Source organism: Zootoca vivipara, chromosome 12 (assembly GCF_963506605.1).
Source record: "Zootoca vivipara chromosome 12, rZooViv1.1, whole genome shotgun sequence".
Classification (NCBI taxonomy): domain Eukaryota; kingdom Metazoa; phylum Chordata; class Lepidosauria; order Squamata; family Lacertidae; genus Zootoca; species Zootoca vivipara.
In genome coordinates this window covers 26,028,886-26,053,498 of record NC_083287.1, presented here as the reverse complement: position 1 = coordinate 26,053,498, position 24,613 = coordinate 26,028,886, and the positions used below count along the sequence as shown (strand labels likewise).

Sequence of the window (24,613 nt, the reverse complement as noted above, 5' to 3'; positions counted from 1 at the left end):
CCCAGCAGGAGAGCCTGTTTCATGATGTAAGATGCACCTTCAGCTCACGTATGGCACTGACCAGACCTGCTGGGTCTCACCACTGGCCCTCATGAACTAACAGCACTGGTGGACAAGGTGTCTTTCAGTACATCTGTATTGCTCTTTTTATTGAGGGACACCTGAGAAGCTTCCAATGGATTCTAGGGTTCCCTGGACCAGAGTTTGAATGCCACTGCTATAGAAAAATGTGTGCTTGCTGGAGAGTAGAAAGAAGGTGTGCTCCAGCAACATCACTGCAGCTAAGCAGGCCTGGGTCTAATGAATGCCTGAATAAGAGCCCACCTTGAAACCACCTGGATGCCAAATTGAGTTCCGCGATGGAACAGAGGCAATATAAAAATGGACTCAATAAATGAGCACCATACTATAATAATAAGTTATTATTTATACCCCACCCATCTGGCTGGGTTTCCCCAGCCACTCTGGGCGGCTCCCAACAGAATATTAAAAACACGATAAAACATCAAACATAAAAAACTTCCCTAAACAGGGCTGCCTTCTAAAAGTCAGGTACAGTGGTACCTCTACTTACGAATTTAATGCGTTCTGAACACACATTTGTAAGTAGAAAAAAAATTGTAAGTCGAATCCCATAGGTATGCATTGGGAGAAAAAAAATCGTAAGTCGAAGCAACCCTATCTAAAAATTCATAAGTAGAAAAAATCCTATCTAAACCGCTTCCAAGATGGCGGACGGAGCTCCATTCGTAAGTAGAAACATTCATAAGTAGAGTTATTCGTAAGTAGAGGTACCACTGTAGTTGTTTATTTCCTTGACATAGGGCTTTCCACAGGGGGGGGGGCACTACCGAGAAGGCCCTCTGCCTGGTTCCCTGTAACTTCATTTCTCTCAGTGAGGGGACGGCCAGAAGGCCCTCGGAGCTGGACCTCAGTGTCTGAGCTGAACGATGCATATGTCTTACTTAGAAAGGACAATTCTCTATCTGTGGGGTGATGGTCCTGCATTTGAAAGAGTCCTCTCTTTGAAGGGTTGACTAATCCGAGGCCAGTGTAAAGATGAAGAAGGCTAAGAAGGAAGTGGAGAGGTTGTAAAGTTCCACACCAACACTTTTATCCTGAACAGTAGACTGACCTGGTCACTCTCACTGTGTTGGGATAGATTGTATTTCTATTTCAGTAATAGTAATTATTTTAAAAATCACATCCCTCTATATAAATTAGCATATGCAACTTTTAATGCAAAACTCTTTTTTGGCGATGCATCTCCTCCCTCTTTTATTTATTTATTGTTTTTTAGTGATGCTATGCTAGGAGAGAAATACAGCAGCCCTCTAAACTAGCACATTGTTTTCTTTAGTTCTCACTAGCTCCAGCCCGTTGCTGGAAGGGTGAACTATCATTTCATGCTTGTATGGATGTATTTATTTAGGACACAGAGCCTGATGACTCAGGAAGTTATGTAAAAAAAGAAAAAAAAGACCTGACCCAGTTAATTTTAGATGCTATTGTTGGAAGCATATCAATGAAAATTAATCAAACGGTCATGAAAGAACCGCAAGGATAAAGTGCAGAACATTGGTGGGTGGGAAGACTCTTGGCAGCGGCCACTACAAAGGTTTTAATGAGAGGAAAACACATTCTCAAGCAAATTAGAGAGTAATGGTATGATTAAATGGTAAATAATGGTTAAGTGCATGACTAAAAGACAAGGACAGTGGAGATCCAAAGTTGCAGGAGTGGTGTGTCCTCAGTGTGCTCCTCTGAATAGTCAATTCCTTTCCTAGGAATTCAGCATGGATTTCAAGGAGGATGAGGGGAGTGTAGGGGCTTTGCAGTAGGAGGCAGGAGGATCTGCCGTCCATTGGGACTGGTAGGGCGGAAGGCTGGGAGCCAAGCAGTAGGTGGCGCCAGATCCAATGACAGACAGACCCAACTAATTCCATCTTAGTCCCTGCCTTCCTCCCTGCAGAGTTCTACAAGGGCGACACTGAGACGAAGCAGCAGCAGAAAGCTCATGGACTGGTTATAAGTAAGAAGGCAGGTACCGGTAGGTGTGAGCTGGCCAAGGCAGACCCACCCCAGTGGGGAGGATAAGCGTTTTAGAGAAATTGCCCGTGAAACAAAAAAAATGAGATCTTCCAGAAGATGAGAGTAAGGCTCTTTGCACAAGCGTGAGGAGGAAGATCTGGAGACACCCTGTGAGTGTTAGCTTATTGATCACCTTTCTGATGAATTAATGGACTGAAATTATAATTGTTGCCCACGATCTAAAAAAAGACGTCAGGTGGTTCCATGCACTTAAAGGGGGCTTTGGTCATATATATGGCTTGAGAGCAGTACATGTGAAAAGGATCTAGGAGTCTTGGTAGACCACAAACTTGACATGAGTCAGCCGTGTGATGCAGCAGCTAAAAAAGCCAATGCAATTCTGGGCTGCATCAATAGGAGTATAGCATCTAGATCTAGGGAAGTAATAGTACCACTGTATTCTGCTCTGGTCAGACCTCACCTGGAGTACTGTGTCCAGTTCTGGGCACCACAGTTCAAGAAGGATACTGACAAACTGGAACGTGTCCAGAGGAGGGCAACCAAAATGGCCAAAGGCCTGGAAACGATGCCTTATGAAAAACGGCTTAGGGAGCTGGGTATGTTTAGCCTGGAGAAGAGAAGGTTAAGGGGTGATATGATAGCCATGTTCAAATATATGAAAGGATGTCATATGGAGGAGGGAGAAAGATTGTTTTCTGTTGCTCCAGAGAAGCGGACACGGAGCAATGGATTCAAACTACAAGAAAGAAGATTCCACCTAAACATTAGGAAGAACTTCCTGACAGTAAGAGCTGTTCGGCAGTGGAATTTGCTACCAAGGAGTGTGGTGGAGTCTCCTTCTTTGGAGGTCTTTAAGCAGAGGCTTGACAGGCATATGTCAAGAATGCTTTGATGGTGTTTCCTGCTTGGCAGGGGGTTGGACTGGATAACCCTTGTGGACTCTTCCAACTCTATGATTCTATGATTCTATGATATATATAATCTCAGGGATGAGACCAAGGGTAGTGAAAGTTAATGGGCACTCCACACAAAAAAGCCTTCCTTTCCTCATTTGCCCCTCCAGCTTTCAGGCACAGTGTATGATGTAATTAATTTTCAGAGGTGTACCTAGGGTCCCTTGCACCCTTGGCAAGGAGCTGTATCCCTGCTTCCAAAAAAGAATCACTTTATTGCATTATTATTATTATTATTATTATTATTATTATTATTATTATTACTTTTTGGGGGGGGGGACACAGGTACGCATAAAGGTAAAGGGACCCCTGACCGTTAGGTCCAGTTGTGACCGACTCTGGGGTTGCGGTACTCATTTCACGTTATTGGCCGAGGGAGCCGGCGTACAGCTTCCAGGTCATGTGGCCAGCATGACAAAGCTGCTTCTGACGAACCAGAGCAGCACACGGAAACACCGTTTACCTTCCCGCTTGGAGCGGTACCTACTTATCTACTTGCACTTTTAGGTGCTTTCAAACTGCTAGGTTGGCAGGAGCTGGGACCGAGCAACAGGAACTCATCCCGTCGCAGGGATTCAAACCGCCGACCTTCTGATCGGCAAGCCCTAGGCTCTGTGGTTTAACCCACAGCACCACCTGTGTCCCTTAGGGGTACGCATACCCCTAAACATTTTGTGAATCTTTGTACTTTTGTCCATTTACTGTATTCATTTTTCCCGATTTGAACTCTAAAATGGTGATTTTCTTGAGTCAAAATGAGAGTACCCTCAACTCTTTTTTAAGAAAAAAAGCACTGATTATATTTATTTATTTATTTATTTATTTATTTATTTATTTATTTATTTGCTTGTACTGCACACATCTGACTGGGTTGCCCCAACCACTCTGGGCAGCTCCCAAGAGAATATAACAGAACACAACAAAACATCAGCCTTTGCGCTGCAGTGTGAGTAGGATGAGAAGCTTATCCCATCTTTGATCTCGCTATGATAGATGTGGTGCATTGCCACACATATATATACCATACATCCCATAGTCTGAGAAGTGATTTTTGCACTTCCGCGGGGCCTGTCCCCAGGCAGGATCCAGTTTTGCCAGCCTCTAAGTATGCCTCTGTCCACAGTGAAATCTTTGTTCACCGAATAATGGTCGCTATCACCCTAAACTAGTTTTTCGGAGTCTCCACTTGAGGACTTAGGAAAGTTGCCTTACACTGAATCAGATCATTGGTCCACATAGAGTGGTACTCTCTGCGCTGACTAGGAGCGGCTCCCTAGGGCAGCCAGTTGGTATTGGGCTATGTCTCCCATCAGTCCCTCTCCAGCGCAGCAAATGATCAGGGATGGTGGGACGTGTAGTACAATAGCATCTGGAGGACAACATCTGGAGGGGAAGTCTTCTCTAGGGTTTCAGACACACCTGTTTCCCCAGCCTACCTGCAACTCCAATGATTAAACCTGGGACCTTTCGAATGCAAAGCATGTGCTATGCCACTGAGCTACCGCACTTCTCCAGCAGAGGGACTTAGAAGAGTGAATTCATAGGTGTAGTTGACCTGCTCAGCTTCCGTTGTTCTGGAGTGGATCATTGAAACGGATGGGACTGATCAAACATAGCTTCTGCCTGATACGCAACAATGATTTGGGATGGATTGGGCTGGCAAATATTGGCACCCACCAAACTGGTGGTTCTGAAAGGGGTTTCTATTTAAGGCTCGACTGGAAACCTGATTTTCCAATTGAAAAAGAATTTCCATTCTAAATGTTTTCCCCAAACTGTCACAGTTCGTAGAAAAGGCCATTTCACTATAAATCTTACAAACCACTGTGAGGTGGGGTGGGGGGTGGGCGGGAACCCACCTCCTTTCTGGTATGGTATGCCCAAATGGAAATGGGATTTGTGGAGCCACTTTCACAATTGGCACAAATTGTCCGTGTCTCATCTGGAAGGCCAGGGCCAGGATCTGCTCCTGGTTTCTGAGGTTTCGTGTGACTCAGAAGACGTGGGAAGAAAGCAGAATGTCCTCGCTGACCTCTCCCTTGTCCTACCTCCTCATCTGACAGGAGTTTGGAAGGTTGATTGTCCTGGTTGTGTTTCGAGAAGAAGAACAGCTTGCTCCTCCAAGTTCTTGTGACTATGTTGGTTTTCGGTTTGGGGGTTTTCTTAATCGTTTGGCACAAACCAAAGCCCATCAAAAGGCATGTCTGGGATTTCTATTCCACTGTTTTGCTCCTCTCGCACTGCAGGGGGATTTCCTTTAGGAAGCTAATGTCTTTTGAAGGTTTTTGGAACATGCAGGATCCAAGCCTGCCTTAAGATTTTCCACAGGCTGCTGTGGGGCTCTTGGGCAAAGTCATTTCCACTCCATGCAGCAAAGTCACCTAGGTGGCTGTTGTGGGTTTTTTTAACCATGTATTATTAGGCCAAAGAAAAGCCCCAATTCCCAATTGTTATTCTGGTAACTTTGAACATTGATAAACGGCATTTTTCGTCTTCTTCTGGGAGATTGTAAACCAAAGGTGCAGTTGTTTGCATGAGTGTTTTCTGGGGCTTAATCTGAGCTTGGGCTCACTATGCTTATCCCAGGCCCTAATAATTCATTTATTTAGTTTCTTACATTTATACAACACCTTCATTACATTGCAGAACCCAAGGCAGCATACCTGTGCTTCCTAACTAGCCGCACAACACACCCAGCCTCATCAAGATGGCTGCCCCAGTAATTTCAAATGCACCGAGAAATGTGAAGAAGACGTTGTCTCTGAACATGGTCAGAGTGTCTTTCCCTTACCACTGAGTATGCTCAGCCCATCCCTTATTATGAGGCTGGCCTTCCCCTTCAAATATGGTAGCTTCAAGAAGACTCAAGTCCTGGTTCCTTGCAAAATAAATATCTGGCATTGTCTCCAGAGACATCAACAAATATTCCACATCGATATTTCCTGGAAGCATCAGCACGTAGATTGCCTTCCATTAACATGAAAGAAAAGAAAAAATCAAATTGTTTGCTTACATTCTGTGGCTTGTCCCAGGGAATTCATAATTTGTGGTACCTTTTACAGGGAATATTTTTCACTGGTCTTCCTGGGAATATATTATAATAATTATTTTTTAACCACAGCTGCCAGAGACATAATTCCTCAATGTCTTCTTCCATTGATGTCACCAGTAAAAATTGTGGTAGAGAGTGGGCAGAAATAAGCCCTGAAGCACATTGTAAGTCTCCACCGCAGCAAACAGGGTAGGTGTGCTGGTCAGTTACAGCAAAGAATACACAAAAGTAGTCTCATGGCCCCTTAATTTTTTTGACAGATTTATTGTGGCAGAAACTTACAGTATCTGGACTAAAATTCACTTCATCAGATAGATGATAGATAGATTTTGTTGTTTAGTCGCTTAGTCGTGTCCGACTCTTCATGACCCCATGGACCAGAGCACGCCAGGCACTCCTGTCTTCCACTGCCTCCCGCAGTTTGGTCAGACTCATGTTTGAGAACACTGTCCAACCATCTCGTCCTCAGGTAGGTAGGTAGGTAGATAGGTAGATAGGTAGATAGGTAGATAGGTAGATAGATAGATCAGGATATCGGTGAACACAGCAAAGCACATCATAAATGTGCTACAGCACATGCTAAAATACATCATAAAACAGCATAGCCCAACAGCCTGAAACTGACATAGGGACAAATAGAAGAAGATGCTTTCACTCTGATATGGCTCCCCTTTATTACATATCACAGCCCAACAGGACAACAAAAACCCACAACAGCATATGAACCAATATGGCTAACTTGACCCAACAATCCCTTTCCCTGCACATGCAAGCAAATTTTACTGCAGCCAACTAAGGACAACCAACCACAGCCTGCCCTCCCAACCTCTCTCATTACCAAGGTAATATAATAAACGAATAGAAAGATAACCTACCCAAGTGACACTGACATAAACACACACATACACACACACACACACACACTAAGTGAAAGAATACAAGTTTTACCACTCTACTCCACCCACCCCTCTCCCCTCACTTCCCCTTTTTCGCTTCTTCACCAACCTTATTCTGTATACAACACTAATGTCCCATATCAAATGTAACTGATCTGTAGAAAAGACTCTACAACCTGAAATAAGAGACAATGCACATACTTTTGTAAACCAAGAAAATCTTTCATAATAATAATAATAATAATAATAATAATAATAATAATAATAATTGTGGGGAGCACGAGATAAAGAACACAGCGGGAGACAGAATGTGGATCGGAAGGTCGCCCAGAATGAAAGCAGGCACCCCCTTTTATTGTAAAGTTTCAGAACTGTCAATGATTAACTAGAGGTGCATCCTTCATCCAATGACAAGTGGTCAACTCCAAAAGAGGTGGTGTCCTTGCATAGGTCACATCCTGCCAACACCCCAAAACTCCGCCATAGCGGAAGTGCCTGGTCCTCACATACTCCTCAGACCTCGCCCTGTCACATGCCTACTCCTTAAACATCCCCCTCCTCTCAATCTTGTGGTCCTTGGGGTTTTTCCACCACTCTGCCATTTTCCCATTGTCTTCCTCCTAACCTGTGTCTGACCCTTCAGGCTTGGACCAGCCTACCCTGTTTTAACCTGCTCTAACTGGTTCCATCAGGATCCTCCCAACTCTGGCCAGCCCAGTAGTGACCTGCTGCCCTCTAATGTCCCCCTGACCCAACTTGTGGATGCGTGTTTGTGCATACTGACGTACAGGAAGGTTTGCCAGCACTGTACGTTGTGTTGATAGCGGAGGGTTTTGATAGCTAGCTTTTATCTGATGCGGTTTGCCAGCATCAATCTAAAATCACTGCTACAATAATAATTCAGCATAGCTCAAACTCTGTTTGGTGTAGTGTAGTGTTTGGTGTAGATCAGGCATCCCCAAACTGCGGCCCTCCAGATGTTTTGGCCTACAACTCCCATGATCCCTAGCTAACAGGACCAGTGGTCAGGGGTGATGGGGATTGTAGTCCAAAACACCTGGAGGGCCAAAGTTTGGGGGTGCCTGGTGTAGATGGTTTAAGAGCGGTAGACTCATAATCTGGGGAACCGGGTTCACGTCTCCGCTCCTCCACATGCAGCTGCTAGTCACACTTCTTGGAAGTCTTTCAGCCCCACTCACCTCACAGAGTGTTTGTTGTGGGGGAGGAAGGGAAAGAGAATGTTAGCCACTTTGAGACTCCTTCAGGTAGTGATAAAGCGGGATATCAAATCCAAACCCTTCTTCTTCTTTTATTCCCACCCCTCCGGCCATTTCTGCCTTTGATGATGAATGCCTACTTCATTAATCCAATAGATTAGGCTTTATTTCTGCCCACTAACTTCATATTTGTTGGTGGTTGTATAGAAGTGCAAGGTAACAGCTTTACCTTTCAACCAGGTATGGGGAACCTGTGGTCCTCCAGCGGTTGCTGGTCAATACCCCCATCATCCTTGGTGGGGTGGGGAGGAGCTTGAAAAGGGTTGGTTGCCTCATTTTTGGCAATCATTGTTTACATAGGTTATATACTGGAATGAAACATGATTATTATGCTCATCGGGTTAGTTTTCTGTTATCCATTTGCATGTTCCTGAAAGGTAGGAGTCTTAGTCACTTACACGAAAAGCTGAGAGAAGTCCTGACGTACCTATGAGTTGGATCCAGACCAAGTTAGTTGCACAAATCCTGCTTGCGGGTTTCCCACAGGCATCTGTTCGGACACTGTGAGAACAGGATGCTAGTTCCACTTCTACAACATCCAGTTTGGGGTGTACGGACTAGCTCCTGCTGTCAGTCGCCTCCACCAAAAAGTGAACAAACCTATCGATTTCAATTTCTCTCAGTTCCTCTTTTTCACAATCTTAAATTCATTTTTCCACATGTCCAAAACAACTTGCGAAAATTCTCAGGAAGATTGCTCAGTGTTTGAGTGTGAATCTCTCGTAAAATACACATTTTTGTATGCAGTTCTAAGATACATATTTCGACATGCATTTTCTCCTGCTATAGTGGATTTTTGAAATAACAATTTTCACAAATATATGCATTTCTTTTCACTCTTTTCCCTAACCTATGCATTCTTGTATACATTATTTGATTGGAAAACTGGTTTGTAATAGTACACAGTATGAATAAATTGAAAGTAAAACAAAGTGGAAGTATGAGGAAATCCAGGGGAGGGGGACAGGAAAAATGGAAAATTGTTAAGAGAGATATTTCATAAAACCAATAAAAACTTCTTTTTAAAAAAGAAAACTGGTTTGCAAAATTCAGAGATGTGCAAATTTCAAAGGATACATTTCAGTTCATGTACTGGATTGAGAAGTGTGAATTAGGTAGCTACTCATTAAAATGTGAACAAGATCAAAATTCTCCTCCATCCCACTCCCCCCATTAGTTTAAGTGAGCACAAAGGTGACAGAGGCCCCCCTGGTGGCATAGCCCAACACAGCCAGGCAAATCTGGGCAGAGGAACATCTCCCCATCCAATTCCCCTCCAGTATGGCAGAGCAGAGTTGTGGTTGCTTTGTCAGAATGCAAACAAGATATTGGACTAAGATGAATTTTTCATTCTTAACAGAAGCAGTTAAAAAAAAGAGAGAATTAAGTTTCTTGCACAGTTAAACAGTCTATGGAAGTAAGTTGCCCATTAGACATTAATTTCCTGTAATACAGCAAAGAAGATTCACTACCCCCTGCACTGCCTTGATATTCTGCATCTGAAGATTGTATGTATAACACACAGGTGGAAATATAGATCCTTAAGGTAAAATAGAAAGTGACAATTGGCAAAACATCAAAGTTTATCCACATCCCATTCCTTCCTTGCTTTTTTATTATCCTGTCTAAATTTAGTCTTTTGTAGAAGTATCCCTCCCCACCCCTCCAGTTTTCTCCACCAAGGAAAGCTGAGATTAAATTGCAGGATTAAGTTTTGCTTTTTAAGCTGCATGTAATTTAAAAGCAGCAAAATGGCCACAGCATGGTAAAAGAGCAAACCTGGAAAGATGAATTTTCTAACAACTCGCACCCTAGAGCAAAAATAGGAAAGCTGTGGCCCTCTGTTGGACTCCGACTCCCATCAGGCCCGGCCAGTATGGCAAATGATCGTGGATGATGGGAGTTGTAATCAACATCTGCAGTCAACATCTGAAGGGCTACCCTATTCTAGAGATCTCTGATAAAGGTTGACAAAGGTGGTGTTACAAACAGTGAGAATGGAGCATTATTAAGTCCCCAATTCTGAAAACACACAAATATCCACCTGCGGGCAAAATAGCAGCGGTAGAATTAGAAAGAGGTCATTATGTGGGTTGAGTCAGTGGTGGCACATAACCACTTTGGGTTTGTGGCAAATTGTTCCTATGATCACTATGTGTTATTGCATAACATACTCTAACATACAGCATGTACTTAATGTGTGCTTGTTCTCCTGTAACAACTTGCATGGTTGTTGTTGTTTTTCTACATGCTAGGTTTTGGTCACCTCATCCAACAGTTGTTGACGCTTGCAGATGGTCGCATGGTACTGGTCTTGGAGGGAGGACATGACCTTACTGCCATCTGCGATGCCTCCGAAGCCTGTCTAAATGCCCTACTAGGAAATCAGGTAATCAATAGGCTGAAACGCTAACAAACAATGCATGCTTCCTAGATATTTTCCCATGCCATGGTGGATTCATGGTATGTGATATCAGGGTGACAGGATGGTGGGGTGGGTTTGCCCTCAATGTAGAATGAAAATGTCACCCGGGTATGTTTGGGGGCAGAACTTGACATGGTGGCAGCAAAGCCCGGATCTCCAAACGTGGATTGCAATGAGCAGCTTGTAAAACAGTGGCGGTGAACATTTTTCAGCCTGAGAGCCACATTACCATTTTGAAGAACCTTCTGGAGAGATCGCATGCTGGTGGTGAGTGAGGCCAGAGACAAAAGTGGGTGGGGTAAGGGATGTAAATGTTACCTTTGTATACTAGGCTAGTTTCTACACATGTTCATGCACCACTCTCTATCCTTCATCCAGACAATAAAGAAGCATTAGAAGAAATTGAGGGTGTATTCCGTGCAGGCATAAACACTCAAGCAGGGCCGGTGTTCTCCTGTGGGCCAGATAGAGAGACCTGGAGGGCCGCATTTGGCCTGTGGGCCAGAGATTCTCTACCTCCATTGTAAAGATGTGGGGTGGAAAGTGGAAAGTGAGCAGCAGGTGGGAAGAGGAGCCAAACTCCATTTTTAAATGGATTTAGTTATCAGAACACCAGATCGCTGCTCCCCAAAGGTGCTTTTTTTTCAGGGCGAAATTGTGGCCCCAGAACATGGCGGCCACATGGCTAGCAACCTTTGCCCTTATCAACCCCCTTTTCAAAAATGATCTCTCCACCATTTTCACCGGCTAGCCATGGAGCAGTGAAAATGAAGGATCTTGGAGGGAAACACACATGTAAAACAGCCCTTCTGTAAGTAGAAGGCACCATAATCAATATCCTACAAACCACTTTGAAGCCTTATATTCAAATGGGGCAGTGCTAGACTGAATGCTTACCCATTACAGCACAAAGAGAGGATACAGATTCACATTAAAAAAGCATTTATATGTGTGTGTGTGTGCATGTGCATGTGGAAATTTAGAAATCATTACTATAATTGAAGCAGAAATGAATTCCACTTTAGCATTGTTGGGAAAGCTGTCACCAGGTGACCTCTTCAGGGGCTAATGGTTGGTGGGTGACATCAAGGACCCCTCTGCTTTCCCTTCTTAATCTTTAAAATGGACACGGACCAGAGATTCCTTCCAATAGAAGATTGTCCTCTGATAGCCCTCCCAATGCACACCCTAAGCTAGGTTATTTTTTTTAATAGCTAAAAGCCCAGTATATTCGGAATATGACTGGCCATCCACTAACTTTCATGGCCAGCAGGAAAGTATGTTTCAAACAACAACAACAACAACAACAACAACAACAACAACAACAACAACAACAACGGTTAAATTGAGCCACGCATTATCATAATTAGAAGATGCCGCTCCCTGCAGGTGCTTAACTGGGTAATTAGAACTCATTTCCCAGCAATTCCCTTCTGCAAACAGTGCTAGCAGAGCCCTAGCCGTAGTTCAGAAAACACTGGCAAGGCCAAAGCTGCCTTCTCAACACGGTGCACGCAATTGAGCTTAAATTAGGAAGGTCAGGAAAGGCCTTTTTAAGGCACTCTGCAGTTTGTCAGACGTATTTATTCATGTGCTGAGGATTAGAATTCATAAACATGAATGCAGGGGGCTTTGGAATACTTTTGCTTTGCCTTTGTTGTTCTTGGCTGGGACTCGTCAATGCAGCAGTATGCGGCTCTGTCCACGCTACTATCAGCACACACACACCCCACACACACCCCACACACACAGCCGTACACACACAAAAATCTATAAAACAAGCAACTGTCAAATGAGCAGGGACCTTCCAGCATTCATGGGGAGCCAGGCAGACATGCAGATGTAACGCCCCAGACTCTGCAGCAAGAAGAGCTTGTTTGAATTAATTTTGTCTCAGAATCTCTGGAAGGAAAACATCCTGAATCCCAACAATGTGGAAGAAATGAATAAATGGAGGACCGGGCTGGAGAAGAAGAATTGCTTTCTGCATTGTCACTTGCACAAATGCACAGATCAGTTTAAGAAGATCACATTGTCTCCCACTTCAGAAATGGATGAAAATTAGAGAAGGAAGAAATGATTGGGGGAGGGGGGAAAGCATTCAGAAAAAATTCTTCTGGCAATAGTGTAGAAATAAAACATGGATTAGGATGAATTGGTTGGAGTTGATGGATTATGGAGAATCACCTTCAGCTCTCGTGGCTCAAGCAGATTAAGGCTGCAACTCATGCTGGCCAGAGGCTGTGTGAAAGGTCATTGGATGCAGGGGAAAGGGAGATCCATTGGTGGGATAGTACTTCCACCAATGGTCTGCAATAACTTGTTCCATGGAATAGCATTCCTGTCAAGATATGACAGCCACCCGCTAACCTGCGCTTTTTGGAAACGGTTGAAGATATTTTCGTTCCAGCTTTCCCAGATGGATAAATGGGTCCATTCTGTATTGTTTTAATTTTCTAAGAAATATATTTGCTATTTTTTGTGTTTTCAACTGTTTCCTGCTGGTTTTTTTTTTATTGTACATCCCCTTTAAGATGACTGTGCAGAAGGTGATTAATATATTGATGACGATGATAAGAAGAGCAACAATAATAATTGGATTCCCCTACTCTGTGGTGCCTGTGGAACAATCTATGGATGTAGATGTAGGCCTCTCTTGGGGGGAGGGTCCAAAGCCTAGGGATGATGGGAGTTGTAGTCCCAAAACAACTGGAGGGCCGAGTTTGGGGGTGCCTGGCCTAGGCACAGAGCCGCAGAAAAAGCTCTCTTCCCACCCCTAATCCAACACACTTGTAATATTGGTGGGATGTGCAAGAGGGGTTCTGTTGCTGATTCCAACAAGTAGACAAGCTTGTAGGGGGGAAATCACAGCAAGTAAGAACTAAGAGCTTATCGACTTTCCTCTTGACCTGCCGCTTTCCCCCCAGGGAAAACTGCTCTTTAGCATTCAGTTGGAGGAAACAGCAAATTGCTTTTTCGCAGATGGTTGGTAGTGCTCAAGAGAAGGTTTTCCCTGGGAAAGGAACACGGGAAGAGGGAAACCACTTGGACCCATGCATTCTAGGCACAGGACAAGTGGAAGTGTGATGAGCCCTAAGTAGCTTGACCAGGTAACCTTCTTAGGGACAGGAAATTCATATACAGTGGTACCTCGACTTACGAACGACTCGACAACCGAATTTTTCGACTTGCGAATGGGGGTAATGGCCGCGTGCTTACGAATGTCTCAACATCCGGGGGGGAACGCGGCAGTTTTAGATACGGATTTTTCGACTTACGAATTTTTAGATAGGGTTGCTTCGACTTACGAATTTTTCCGTTTCCAATGCATTCCTATGGAAAATCGCGTTTCCAATGGCGTTTTTTTACTTACGAATTTTTTGACTTACGAAGGTGCCTTCGGAACAGATTAAATTCGTAAGTCGAGGCACCACTGTATGCGCTGACAAGTTAAAGCTAACCCAAAATTTTGTTGCGCGAGGAATGCTACATACTCAGATTATTCTTCGGTGCCTGCATTTCTGCTCCAGAGCCAGCCCCAAACTTCCTACCAGCCTAAGATTAGCAAGCACCCCTAAACATCATCCCAAAATGCTCCCCAGAACTGCAGAAGATGCAGTGATCCATCTTCCTCGTGAAGGTCAGCCACACTGTTAAAAAAAAAAAGCAACAGACCACGTGCCACTTTGGCCTGACGGCTGCCCCCCTTCAATTTTGCTGCCACAGGCGACTGCCTGGATGGTCAAAACCAACCCTGCTTCACCTTGAATATTATGCCTCAGCTCTAAATACATTTGACTTGGAAGGGAGTCCCATTAATTTCAGTGTATTTGCTTTCCAAGTATGTGTTCTTTGGGTCGCAGCCCAAATTTGGAAAATACACAGAAACCTAACTTGGATCCAAATCACACTTACTTGCATTCCAGGGAAACCAGTGGGACCTACTTATAAGTGCAAAAAATATAAAAATTTAGGTTTCAATATACCATTGAGAATCCATGGGGTTCCTCCCAGAGGGATCTATATCAGTTTATAAAGACAAACAATGGGGAAATTTATTAAGAATGTGAGAGTACCCAAAGTCCAGGTTTGTGAGTTGTATCAGTGGACAGGAACCAATGGCTATTACAAAGAAGGCGGAGGAAATATTAATCAGAAGCCTCTTTCCCACTTCCCACCATAGATTGCCTCTTAGGAGGAAACCCTCTTGAGAGGTGTGAAAAGATTAAGCAATTGGATCCCCCTGAACTCTGAAATAAAAATACTGAAATCCTTAATTCAGGTATCGAAAGGAAGGGGGAGATTAAGCTGCTGCAAAATACCCCCCCCAAGTCTTCAGTTAGCACTTTTTAGGACACATCCATTATACTGGCATCTGTCAAAACAAAAGGAACGGGTGGTTTCAGCTAATGGGGGGGGGGCGACTTGCAAAGGAACAAGTTCTTCAGAGGGCTATATAGCTTTAGACTGCAATTTGAGACCCTGGTTTGGCAGACTGGGGGAGGGGCTCCCTCCATTGCATCTGAATTAGTCAACCAAAATTTATTATTCATATATATATACACACACACACCTTTTTTAAAATAAAGAAAGAAAGAAAGAAATACAACTGGACTGAAGTGAACTTTCGTTAGGGCAAATGTCATATAAATCTGGAAGACTGAACTGAAGATGAGTGATTTTTCTAAGGTCAATGCCAGGAATCCTTCTGATGCAGAAATGCTCTCCCCCAGGACAGTTTTAAGCTATAACAACAACAACAACAACAACAACAACAACAACAACAACTTCTTATTGTCTCCAGTTGAAGGTCTTTGAAGCCTAAATGCAGTGCTGGTAGAAGGGAGGACGGGGATGCCACATCTGTCCCACCGGCCAATCATTATTATTACAATAATTATTTATCAAATTTGAATACCATCCTTCGAGGATCACATTGTAGCTTACAATATATATATAAAAAACACATAACATAATAACAAACAAAACAGCAAACACACACACACCCCAATACATTTCTTTTCCTTACCCCTGTGTTACAGGCTAAAATCAGCTAAAAACTGGTGTGGGCTTTTGGTTTCATAATGGTTTTGTGCTGGTGTGTGATGATTTTATATTGGCAGCATGCTGGTAAAGATAAAGGTAAAGGTCCAGTCATGGATGACTCTGGGCTTGCGGCGCTCATCTCGCTTTACTGGCCAAGGGAGCCAGTGTACAGCTTCCAGGTCATGTGCCAGCATGACTAAGCTGCTTCTGGTGAACCAGAGCAGTGCACAGAAACGCTGTTTACCTTCCCGCCGGAGTGGTACCTATTTATCTACTTGCACTTTGACATGCTTTCGAACTGCTAGGTTGGCAGGAGCTGGGACCAAGCAACGGGAGCTCACCCCATCGCGGGGATTCGAACCGCCGGCCTTCTGATCGGCAAGGCCTAGGCTCGGTAGAATGGCTTAAATACATACTCCCCCCCCCAAAAAAAAACTTTGCATCTATGTGCATGCAGGTAAAATCAATTTAATCAAATCATTAAGAAGAAGTAAAGATTCTGGGGCTTGAGCCAGGGACCTTCTGTACTGAGAACAGAATTTCTACCTCCAAATACTATCTCTTCCTTAAGTAGAAGGAAGAAGTTGCCTTATAGATTCTATTCGATATAATGCACCTCCTTCCTTCTATGTGTCTAACCATGTATCTCACCTCGCCCATTTCCCTTCCGGTCCAAGAATTTTACAACTCCATAATACAGCTTAGCTCACATCTGCTTGTAAAGACATGGCGGTGGAGCTCTGGCAAACTTCACCTGGCTTGCACTAGGATGCCATTTCTTTGAAAGCCCTTTCGACGTGCATACCGACTTATCTGGAAGCAAGTACAAGAAAGCATGCAACAGGCCAATTGGGCTGGCTTCAAACCCTTTGAAAAAAACATTGCTCGGTGTATCTTTTTCAAGCATATCCATCAAACGGCTATGTTGCTCCTGCACTGACCTTAGTCAGTTGTTTATGCAAAATTCTTTTATAAAGATGTATTTCCACTTCTTTTGCAGTCCCCCCACCCCTTCACTCTTTGGCTCCGGAGCTTATAAAATGCCAAGAAGTGTAGGAGTGAAGGTGACACTGCTATGTCTGTCAGCTGCGGAGTCATTCCTTTTGTTCATTGCTGGGTCTCATGACATTTTCCAGGGACACCCTCTTGTCTACTTAGTTTAATGATTATTTTTATTTTAAAAATGGATCGTTGCCATCAGAAATTATTCTTCAAAAAGACATATCTTGCTATAATCCGCTTGGCTTTTATTTTTTTAGTGGTGTTTTCATAACAATGGTGCATCTATCTGGGTCAAATAGGGTGTGAGATCCTACCTCCGAAGGCTGATGAGGTTTTACTGACATGGAGCAGAAACTGACAAGAGAATAGAGGCCATCTCATGAATGAGCTGTTAACTATTTTACAGGAGGAACTTTTAAACAGAATCTGGGAGCTCCAGATCTACTTCCTTATCATAAAGTGGGGTCCTTTCTGCCTTGCTCTATATTCACCCCTTTTCACACCAACAGATAGCGTCCAGATTATCATATACAGTACAGGGAAGAGCTGTACAGGTCCAGAACTGATGCTGGCACAGAACCCTAAACTAATAACAGGCAATAGAACGAAAGAACAATACCCTATCTCTCCCCCCCCCCACCCTTTCCCCCCATATGCAAGATGTCTATGACAAAAGTGTGAAAAAGACTATGAACTGAAAGTGGAGACAATAGATGTACCTTTCCCTGTTTATCTGTTTGTTTTATACCAAAAAATATCTGATTAAAACAATTTTTTTAAAGGTCCCAAATGCTTCATGCAAACAATTCCTTCATGATAGCCTGTTTCTTTGAACTCTATAGACCATTTGTTATTAAGTACTGTTTCCCTCGGGCAGTGGCAACTTTAGGGTTGCCGTGTTTCGAAGAGCAAAAAAGGGGGCACATTTGCCGACTTCAACTTTTAACTATGGATCTCCAGGACGACTCTCATTTTACATGCCCATGAAAAATCGGACATGTCTTAGGAAAAGAGGATGTATGGCAACCCTGATCCTTGCATGTAGGTCTAATGCCATAGATAGAAATTATCAAACATCATTTCAGAAGTTTGAGGAAGGGATGAAGCTCAGTAGTAGAACCATCTGCATTGGTTCAATCTGCAGCATCTTCTGATAGGGCTAGGAGAGATCCCCTGACAGTTACTGCAAACAATACTGAGCTAGACAGATAAATGGTTTGACTTGGTATAAGGCAGCCTCTTTTATTCCAAGAAGGCACAATGGACCCAAACCAACTGTGTGTTTCTATCCATGGCAGCACGAGCTGTGTTTACATATCCTGCCTCCAAAAGCCAGTCATTGCACCATTCATTTAAGCCAGGAGGAGAAATGAGCATTTGTGCTCCTAAAGCCATAGAAGCCTGTTCTGCGTAACTAGGTTCTAGTGGGTTGCCAATGGTCCTTATTGAATGAATGAATGGGAAATGCTGTGCACCACAAAATCACATCTTCGCTTAGGCAAGAATGTGCAAAGGATGTTAAATTGATCTTGGCCCGAGATATCAGCTGCAAAATAACATACAGAAATGAAGAAAACATCAGGACAAATTTGTGTGTGGTCAGTTTATGTATATATATATAATTTCTTTCAAGGATTTATATACACTTAACTTCAATAACCTCTAAGCAGTGTACAATATTTTTTTAAAAAAAATGTAAAAATCAATTAAAACTATAATATCAGACTTCCATTAAAAGGACTGATGGAATTATTTCTTATTCCATTTATTTGAACATTCGAAAAATGTTTGCACATTTTTATGACTGTAAACAGATATTTAACAGTACTTGTTTTGAAGTATGGAATTTTCTGCGCATAAAATTAATTTCTGGTGTTTTCCCTTCTATGAATTATGGGGAGAAGGGGATAAGAAGAAGAAAGGGAACAATGGCATGCCCCCTTGAGTTCTAAGGCAACTTCAACAATGCTTTGTTTCAGCATACAGCTGTACATAGAGACACACTGGAATTTGATTTGTGAGGAGCCTACAAAAAAAATTGCCCAGATAACTAGCATTTTCAAATGACTAATGCACAGCCATGCACCTGCTTGAGAGGCTCCGTAGATTAGTCTTGCAGTCACTGGAAAGGCCCCCTGGAATTCAATTACATCGCTGAAAAACAGAAAGCAAAACTGAGCCCCTGTTCATTTGGTGGGAGGAATCCCCACAACGTGTTAGCTACTTCTTTGGCTGAGATTTTCATGAGGCTTAAGCGTTTTCAGCGAGCCTTACTTCCGTGCAGCTAACTGCAAATTCTTACCGTTTTGCACTTGATTTGTTCCTGTCTTGCAGCTGGAGCCCCTGTCTGAGGATATCCTCCACCGAACCCCAAACTTAAATGCCATGGCGTCTTTGCAAAAGATCACCAAAATTCATAGTAAGTTGCAAGGTTTGTTCATTCTTCTTTTTAAAAAGCTACTAGGGCTTACAAACTGAGCAGTGCTGGAAGGTACATGGACATCCCAAAATGTACAGGCTTCACTTTCCCACCATGTGCAGATCAATGCACAGGACTTTCCTGACAACACTGTCTCCCTCTCTCCATAGACAGACCTCTCATAAGTGTGCAGCTGCACTCACGAGACAGCTGCCCATACCTAAGGGGGCACCTAATGGACCAACTGGACCAATCTCTAAGAAGATCTAGGAGCTTGATCAGGCATCCCCAAACTGCAGCCCTCCAGATGTTTTGGCCTACAACTCCCATGATTCCTAGCTAACAGGACCAGTGGTCAGGGAAGATGGGAATTGTAGTCCAAAACATCTGGAGGGCCAAAGTTTGGGGATGCCTGAGCTTGATGCTCCCAGAAAACGTAATTGTGATAGTATATTGTAGGTATTAATAGTGTCAGTATATACTATATTGTAGGTATTAATAGTGTCAGCATGCACAAAAGCTGATGTTTCTTCTTTTGGAAGAAACATTGTCCAGTCTGGTTTGTGCCCCCTGCCCCAAGATTCTGCGCCCAGGTCCACGACCCCCCTGATCCCCCCCATGCCACACCACGGCACTATCTTTTCTCTCCAAGTCTCTCTAACACAGGCATCCCCAAACTTCAGCCCTCCAGATGTTTTGGACTACAATTCCCATCATCCCTGACCACTGGTCCTCTTAGCTAGGGATCATGGAAGTTGTAGGCCAAAACATCTGGAGGGCCGCAGTTTGGGGATGCCTGCTCTAACACATGGCTCCCCCTGTAGTGTTTCAGCCTCTTTGAATTGCTTTCCTGTCCCCCTCCACTTTCGTTGTCTAGTTCTGCCCTCCTCCCTCTGGAAAATCATGAACATTTTCACCTCCATCCCTTGGGAATGATCCATCCCCAAACCGGATGCTCCTCAGCTCCTGTAGGCTTTCCGCTGGGTATCAGTTGAAAAGCTACTCTTCTTTTTTTATTGCGAGTGCCAGTAGTCTGATCCTACTCTGGTTCAATTTTGGCACCCAATTCAAATTGCAATTAATCAGCTGCTTAACTCTGTTGGGTTTGGAGTGGGGTGGGAGTCACAATCAAAAAGTAGAGAGTCAAAATTTGGTTTTACTTTATTTTATTCATTCCTTTGCAAAAACTCCAGTGGTGAACATGGGTTCATTTCTTTTATGACAGGGCAGGGTATTATTCCCATGCCAACAGATCTGGTTTTCTTGCACATCTGTTTTTCTAGCAAAGAACTGCCCCCACCCTGAAACCCATAAATAATGGAGTTTGAATTGCTTGTTCATTGCAAACTAACTGCTGTGTGAATGTTCTGTGGGAACATTGTGGAATGCCCATATAACTTTTTTATTAATTTTTTTGTTTTAATGAATAGAGATTATAGTCTCTAAATGCACCATTAATAGAGAATGTTTCTGTCTTGGTTTTTTAAAATAGAATTTGCCAGACCCAGTGATTGTTCGGTGCTTTATATACACCATTTTTAAAGTGATGGATTTTACACTATTGGAGAAAAGCCAAGTTTCTATCACTTGGATCTTTTTTTATTTTAAGATACATAATATGCTGCAGATTTAATCCCCTTAAATTTTCTGTTTTTAAAGGATCCTGCTAGCAACTCAAATGGTCATGAGGCTTCATGTCCAAGAAACCACCTTCCTATCATGTTACCGGTTGATTAAACAGATTGCCCTTTTCCTGCTGCTTGGCTTCCATTGATGTCCCCTCTTGTGAATGAAGGAGATATCCTGAAAGGATTCAAGCTTTGCTACATCATAAATAACATGGGACCCAGGTGGCGCTGTGGGCTAAACCACTGAGCCTAGGGCTTGCTGATCAGAAGGTCGGCGGTTCGAATCCCTGTGATGGGGTGAGCTCCCATTGCTTGGTCCCAGCTCCTGCCAACCTAGCAGTTCGAAAGCACGTCAAAATGCAAGTAGATAAATAGGAACCGCTACAGCGGGAGGTAAGCGGCGTTTCCATGTGCTGCTCTGGTTTGCCAGAAGCGGCTTTGTCATGCTGGCCACATGACCTGGAAGCTATACGCCGGCTCCCTCGGCCAATAATGCGAGATGAGCGCGCAACCCCAGAGTCGGTCACGACTGGACCTAATGGTCAGGGGTCTCTTTACCTTTACCTTACATCATAAATAAGAGAATCCAGTTCAGTTCCATCCAGTTCAGTTCTAAGCCCTCATACTACCTATTGAACTCCTTCAACCCCATATCTCAGGGTTACAACACATCTTTTGCATGCAAACGGTCTCAAGTTCAATCCTTGGCATCTTGACATAGGGCTCAGATGAAGCCCTGGAAAGCATAGACCAATGGTCCATCTCAGTATTGGGAAAGAACTGTGACTCAGTGGTAGAGCATATGTCTTGCATGCAGAAAGTCCCAGGTACAATCTCTGATGTCTCCAGGTAGTCTGGGAAAAGCTTCTGCCTGACAACCTGGAGAGCTGCTGCCAATCAGTGTAGACAGTACTGAGTCAGATGGACAAACAGTTACATTGAAGTATAATCAAGTCATCTGGTTGCTATTGAAACCCTAGCATAGATCTCCTATTTTATTATGACAAGCTTACGTCAAGGTCTCCTGAATAGGATGCTATAATTTTCCAGGACTATCAGAGATTTGGTATCTCTGGATTATTCTTGCTATGGCAAACAGCTTGACAGAGCTACCCAGCTCAGCATCTGAAGGCTCACGCCAAGGCCTAAGGTGTCTTTACCACATCAGTTTTATGAGACACATACAGTCGTACCTTGGAAGTCAAACGGAATCTGTTCTGGAAGTCCGTTCGACTTCCAAAATGTTTGGAAACCAAGGCACGGCTTCCAATTGGCTGCAGGAAGCTCCTGCAGCCAATCAGAAGCCACGTCGGACATTCGGGTACCAAAGAATGTTCACAAACCAGAACACTCACTTCCAGGTTTGTGGCGTTCAGGAGCCAAATTGTTTGAGTCACAAGGTATTTGTCAACCAAGGTACGATTGTATTGGATTTGAATACAACCCTGATATTTAGCATGTCAGGGGAATTAAAAAACCAACCAGCCAACAACATTGAGCTCATCCTGACATAGGAAACCCCCAACTCTGCCGCATGAGATTGTATTCATAAATATAAAAGCCAAGCTTGACAATTTATTCATCCAAATTTGAACTCTTAAACTATAGGAAATATTTGTGCCCATTTTCTAGCTCCTTTCTCCTCTTGTTGCTGTAGGCTGGCTTCTTGAGCTTTGAAAAGGTACCAATTTTTCAAAGAAGTTAATGGGTTTGGGGAGTTCCTCCAAGGAAGATGTTCTCCAATCTGAGGCCATCTCTTAGTTTCTGTGTGTATACGTAGAACTGATCTGGGCTCCAGCTACTGCAGTGTGTTTGCTCACCCTGGAAAAACTAGGCTGCAGCACCTATTTTCTGAAACTCCCTGCCTATTAATAGTACAGTGGTACCTTGGGTTACAGACGCTTCAGGTTACAGACGCTTCAGGTTACAGACTCTGCTAACCCAGAAATAGTACTTCGGGTTAAGAACTTTGCTTCAGGATGAGAACAGAAATTGTGCGGCGGCAGCGGGAGGCCCCATTAGCTAAAAGTTAAGAACAGTTTCAGGGTAAGAATGGACGTCCAGAACGAATTAAGTTCTTAACCCGAGGTACCACTGTAACCAGGAGCTTTCATTGTGCCCTTTTTGACATCTACTTGAACTGTTTTTGTTTAAGGAAGCCAATCCAGACACTTATTATGTGCATTTGCTCTTTTAAACCATTGGCATTATCTACATTTTGGTAACTTTCGACACGGCTACTTTTTAAAAGCCTGTTTTTATTGCTATTTTTAATGAACATTTTATACCATTTTATGTAAGCTGGTTTGAGATATCCATTAAATGTTATATACACCTTGCTGATTTGAACTGGATAATTTGCTTCAGAGACAGGTAGGTAGCCGTGTTGGTCTGAGTCAAAGCAAAATAAAAAAAATTCCTTCGGTAGCACCTTAAAGACCAACTAAGTTTATATCTAAGCTCATACCAAAATATAAACTTAGTTGGTCTTTAAGGTGCTACCGAAGGAATTTTTTTATTTTGCTTCAGAGACTTTTTGATGTTGCAATAAGCAGGAGGTTGAAAACTCAGGGTTGGTTTTTGGGTTGGTTTGCTTTTTAATTCCGCACATTATATAATGTACCACTATTCCCTTGCCTGCCTTATTCTAAGCTACCCTCTAATATATCGCAGTGCTCCCATAGCAGCCGGTACATATATTAACATTTTAAATAAATTATTGTTCTAGTGCACGCCCTGAGGTTAGAGCAAAAGAACATCCAGGACTAACAAACCTGATTGTTCTGGCAACACAGATGCACAGTGCCTTCTGGCATACCAAACTTCTGTTCTAGTTGCTGTCGTCTCTGGGTTTTTTTCCTCCCACTGCCTGCTGTTTATGTTTGCATTAAATGTACCTGCCATTTCACAAATCTCCGATTTTGCAAATGCTGAAATGCTCACACTGTTAGCAACAGCCCGCCAACGGCTCCAGGGTCCCAGATACTAAGAGTTCATTAAACTGTGTGCTGCTCTTTCACTTTATTGCTTTTCTTAGGAAGGGCTGTGACACAGACCTTGGAAAGAGAGCACTTTCCAACTTGGCACTGTGGGATCCAGAATCATAACTTCATCACAGCCGTTTGAAATTCCCCGTTGCAACCACTCCACACACTTATAAGCACTCTGGGTTGGACCTAAGCAATTACTAGGGTTATACCACCATGCTAGCTAAAATTCCCATAAATTATGGGACTGCACAGTTATTATGGTGTGTTTTCTTTAGGCAAGTACTGGAAGTCTGTGGAGCCTTACGTTGTGCCAGTTAGTTGTAAGCTGGCTGAGACTCAGAAACAAGAAACAGAGGAGACAGAGGCAGTCTCAGCGATGGCCTTACTCTCGGTGGATGTGGAGCAGCCTTTCTCACATGAACATGCCAGGTGCGTGCCAAATCTTAGAACGGCAAGTGACAAGTGTTTGTGCACTTCTGTTGTGTGACTGAAGGAACGTGTTTTAAGACCTTTTTTAAAAATAATAATCCAGACTCTTTTTTGCATGCTTTAACTTCATGTTGTTTTCCTTGACAATGTTGGAATAACAAGCATTCTATAGTTGCCTTGGATTGTTAGCCTTTCAGGAAATTGGGCTGCTCTAGATGTCATTTTTTATTGTGCATTCCTTATTATTATTATTATTATTATTATTATTATTATTATTATTATTAAGATTGTCATCCAATTTAGCATGATGGTTCCTGAGTTGGGTGTGCCAGTTTTTCTCTGGGTTTGGACATCTTTGGATACCATTTTGAATCAAGATGGTGGGCCAAAATATTCCAAAATGCAGATATATCATTGGCCAAGGATATATCATTGGCCAATGGT

At 43.2% G+C, this 24,613-nt stretch overlaps 1 protein-coding gene across 1 annotated transcript in view; it reads left to right on the top strand.

Moving 5' to 3' along the window:
* Positions 1-24,402, top strand: part of HDAC9 (histone deacetylase 9) — a 338,697-nt gene extending 314,295 nt beyond the window's left edge. Inside the window, exons 23-25 of the mRNA XM_035130280.2 lie at positions 10,486-10,619; positions 19,038-19,122; positions 24,016-24,402. Coding sequence (XP_034986171.2) covers positions 10,486-10,619; positions 19,038-19,122; positions 24,016-24,227 — 431 coding nt within the window. The 3' untranslated portion in view covers positions 24,228-24,402. The remainder of the gene's footprint in view (positions 1-10,485; positions 10,620-19,037; positions 19,123-24,015) is intronic.
* The last annotated feature ends 211 nt before the right edge of the window (positions 24,403-24,613 follow it).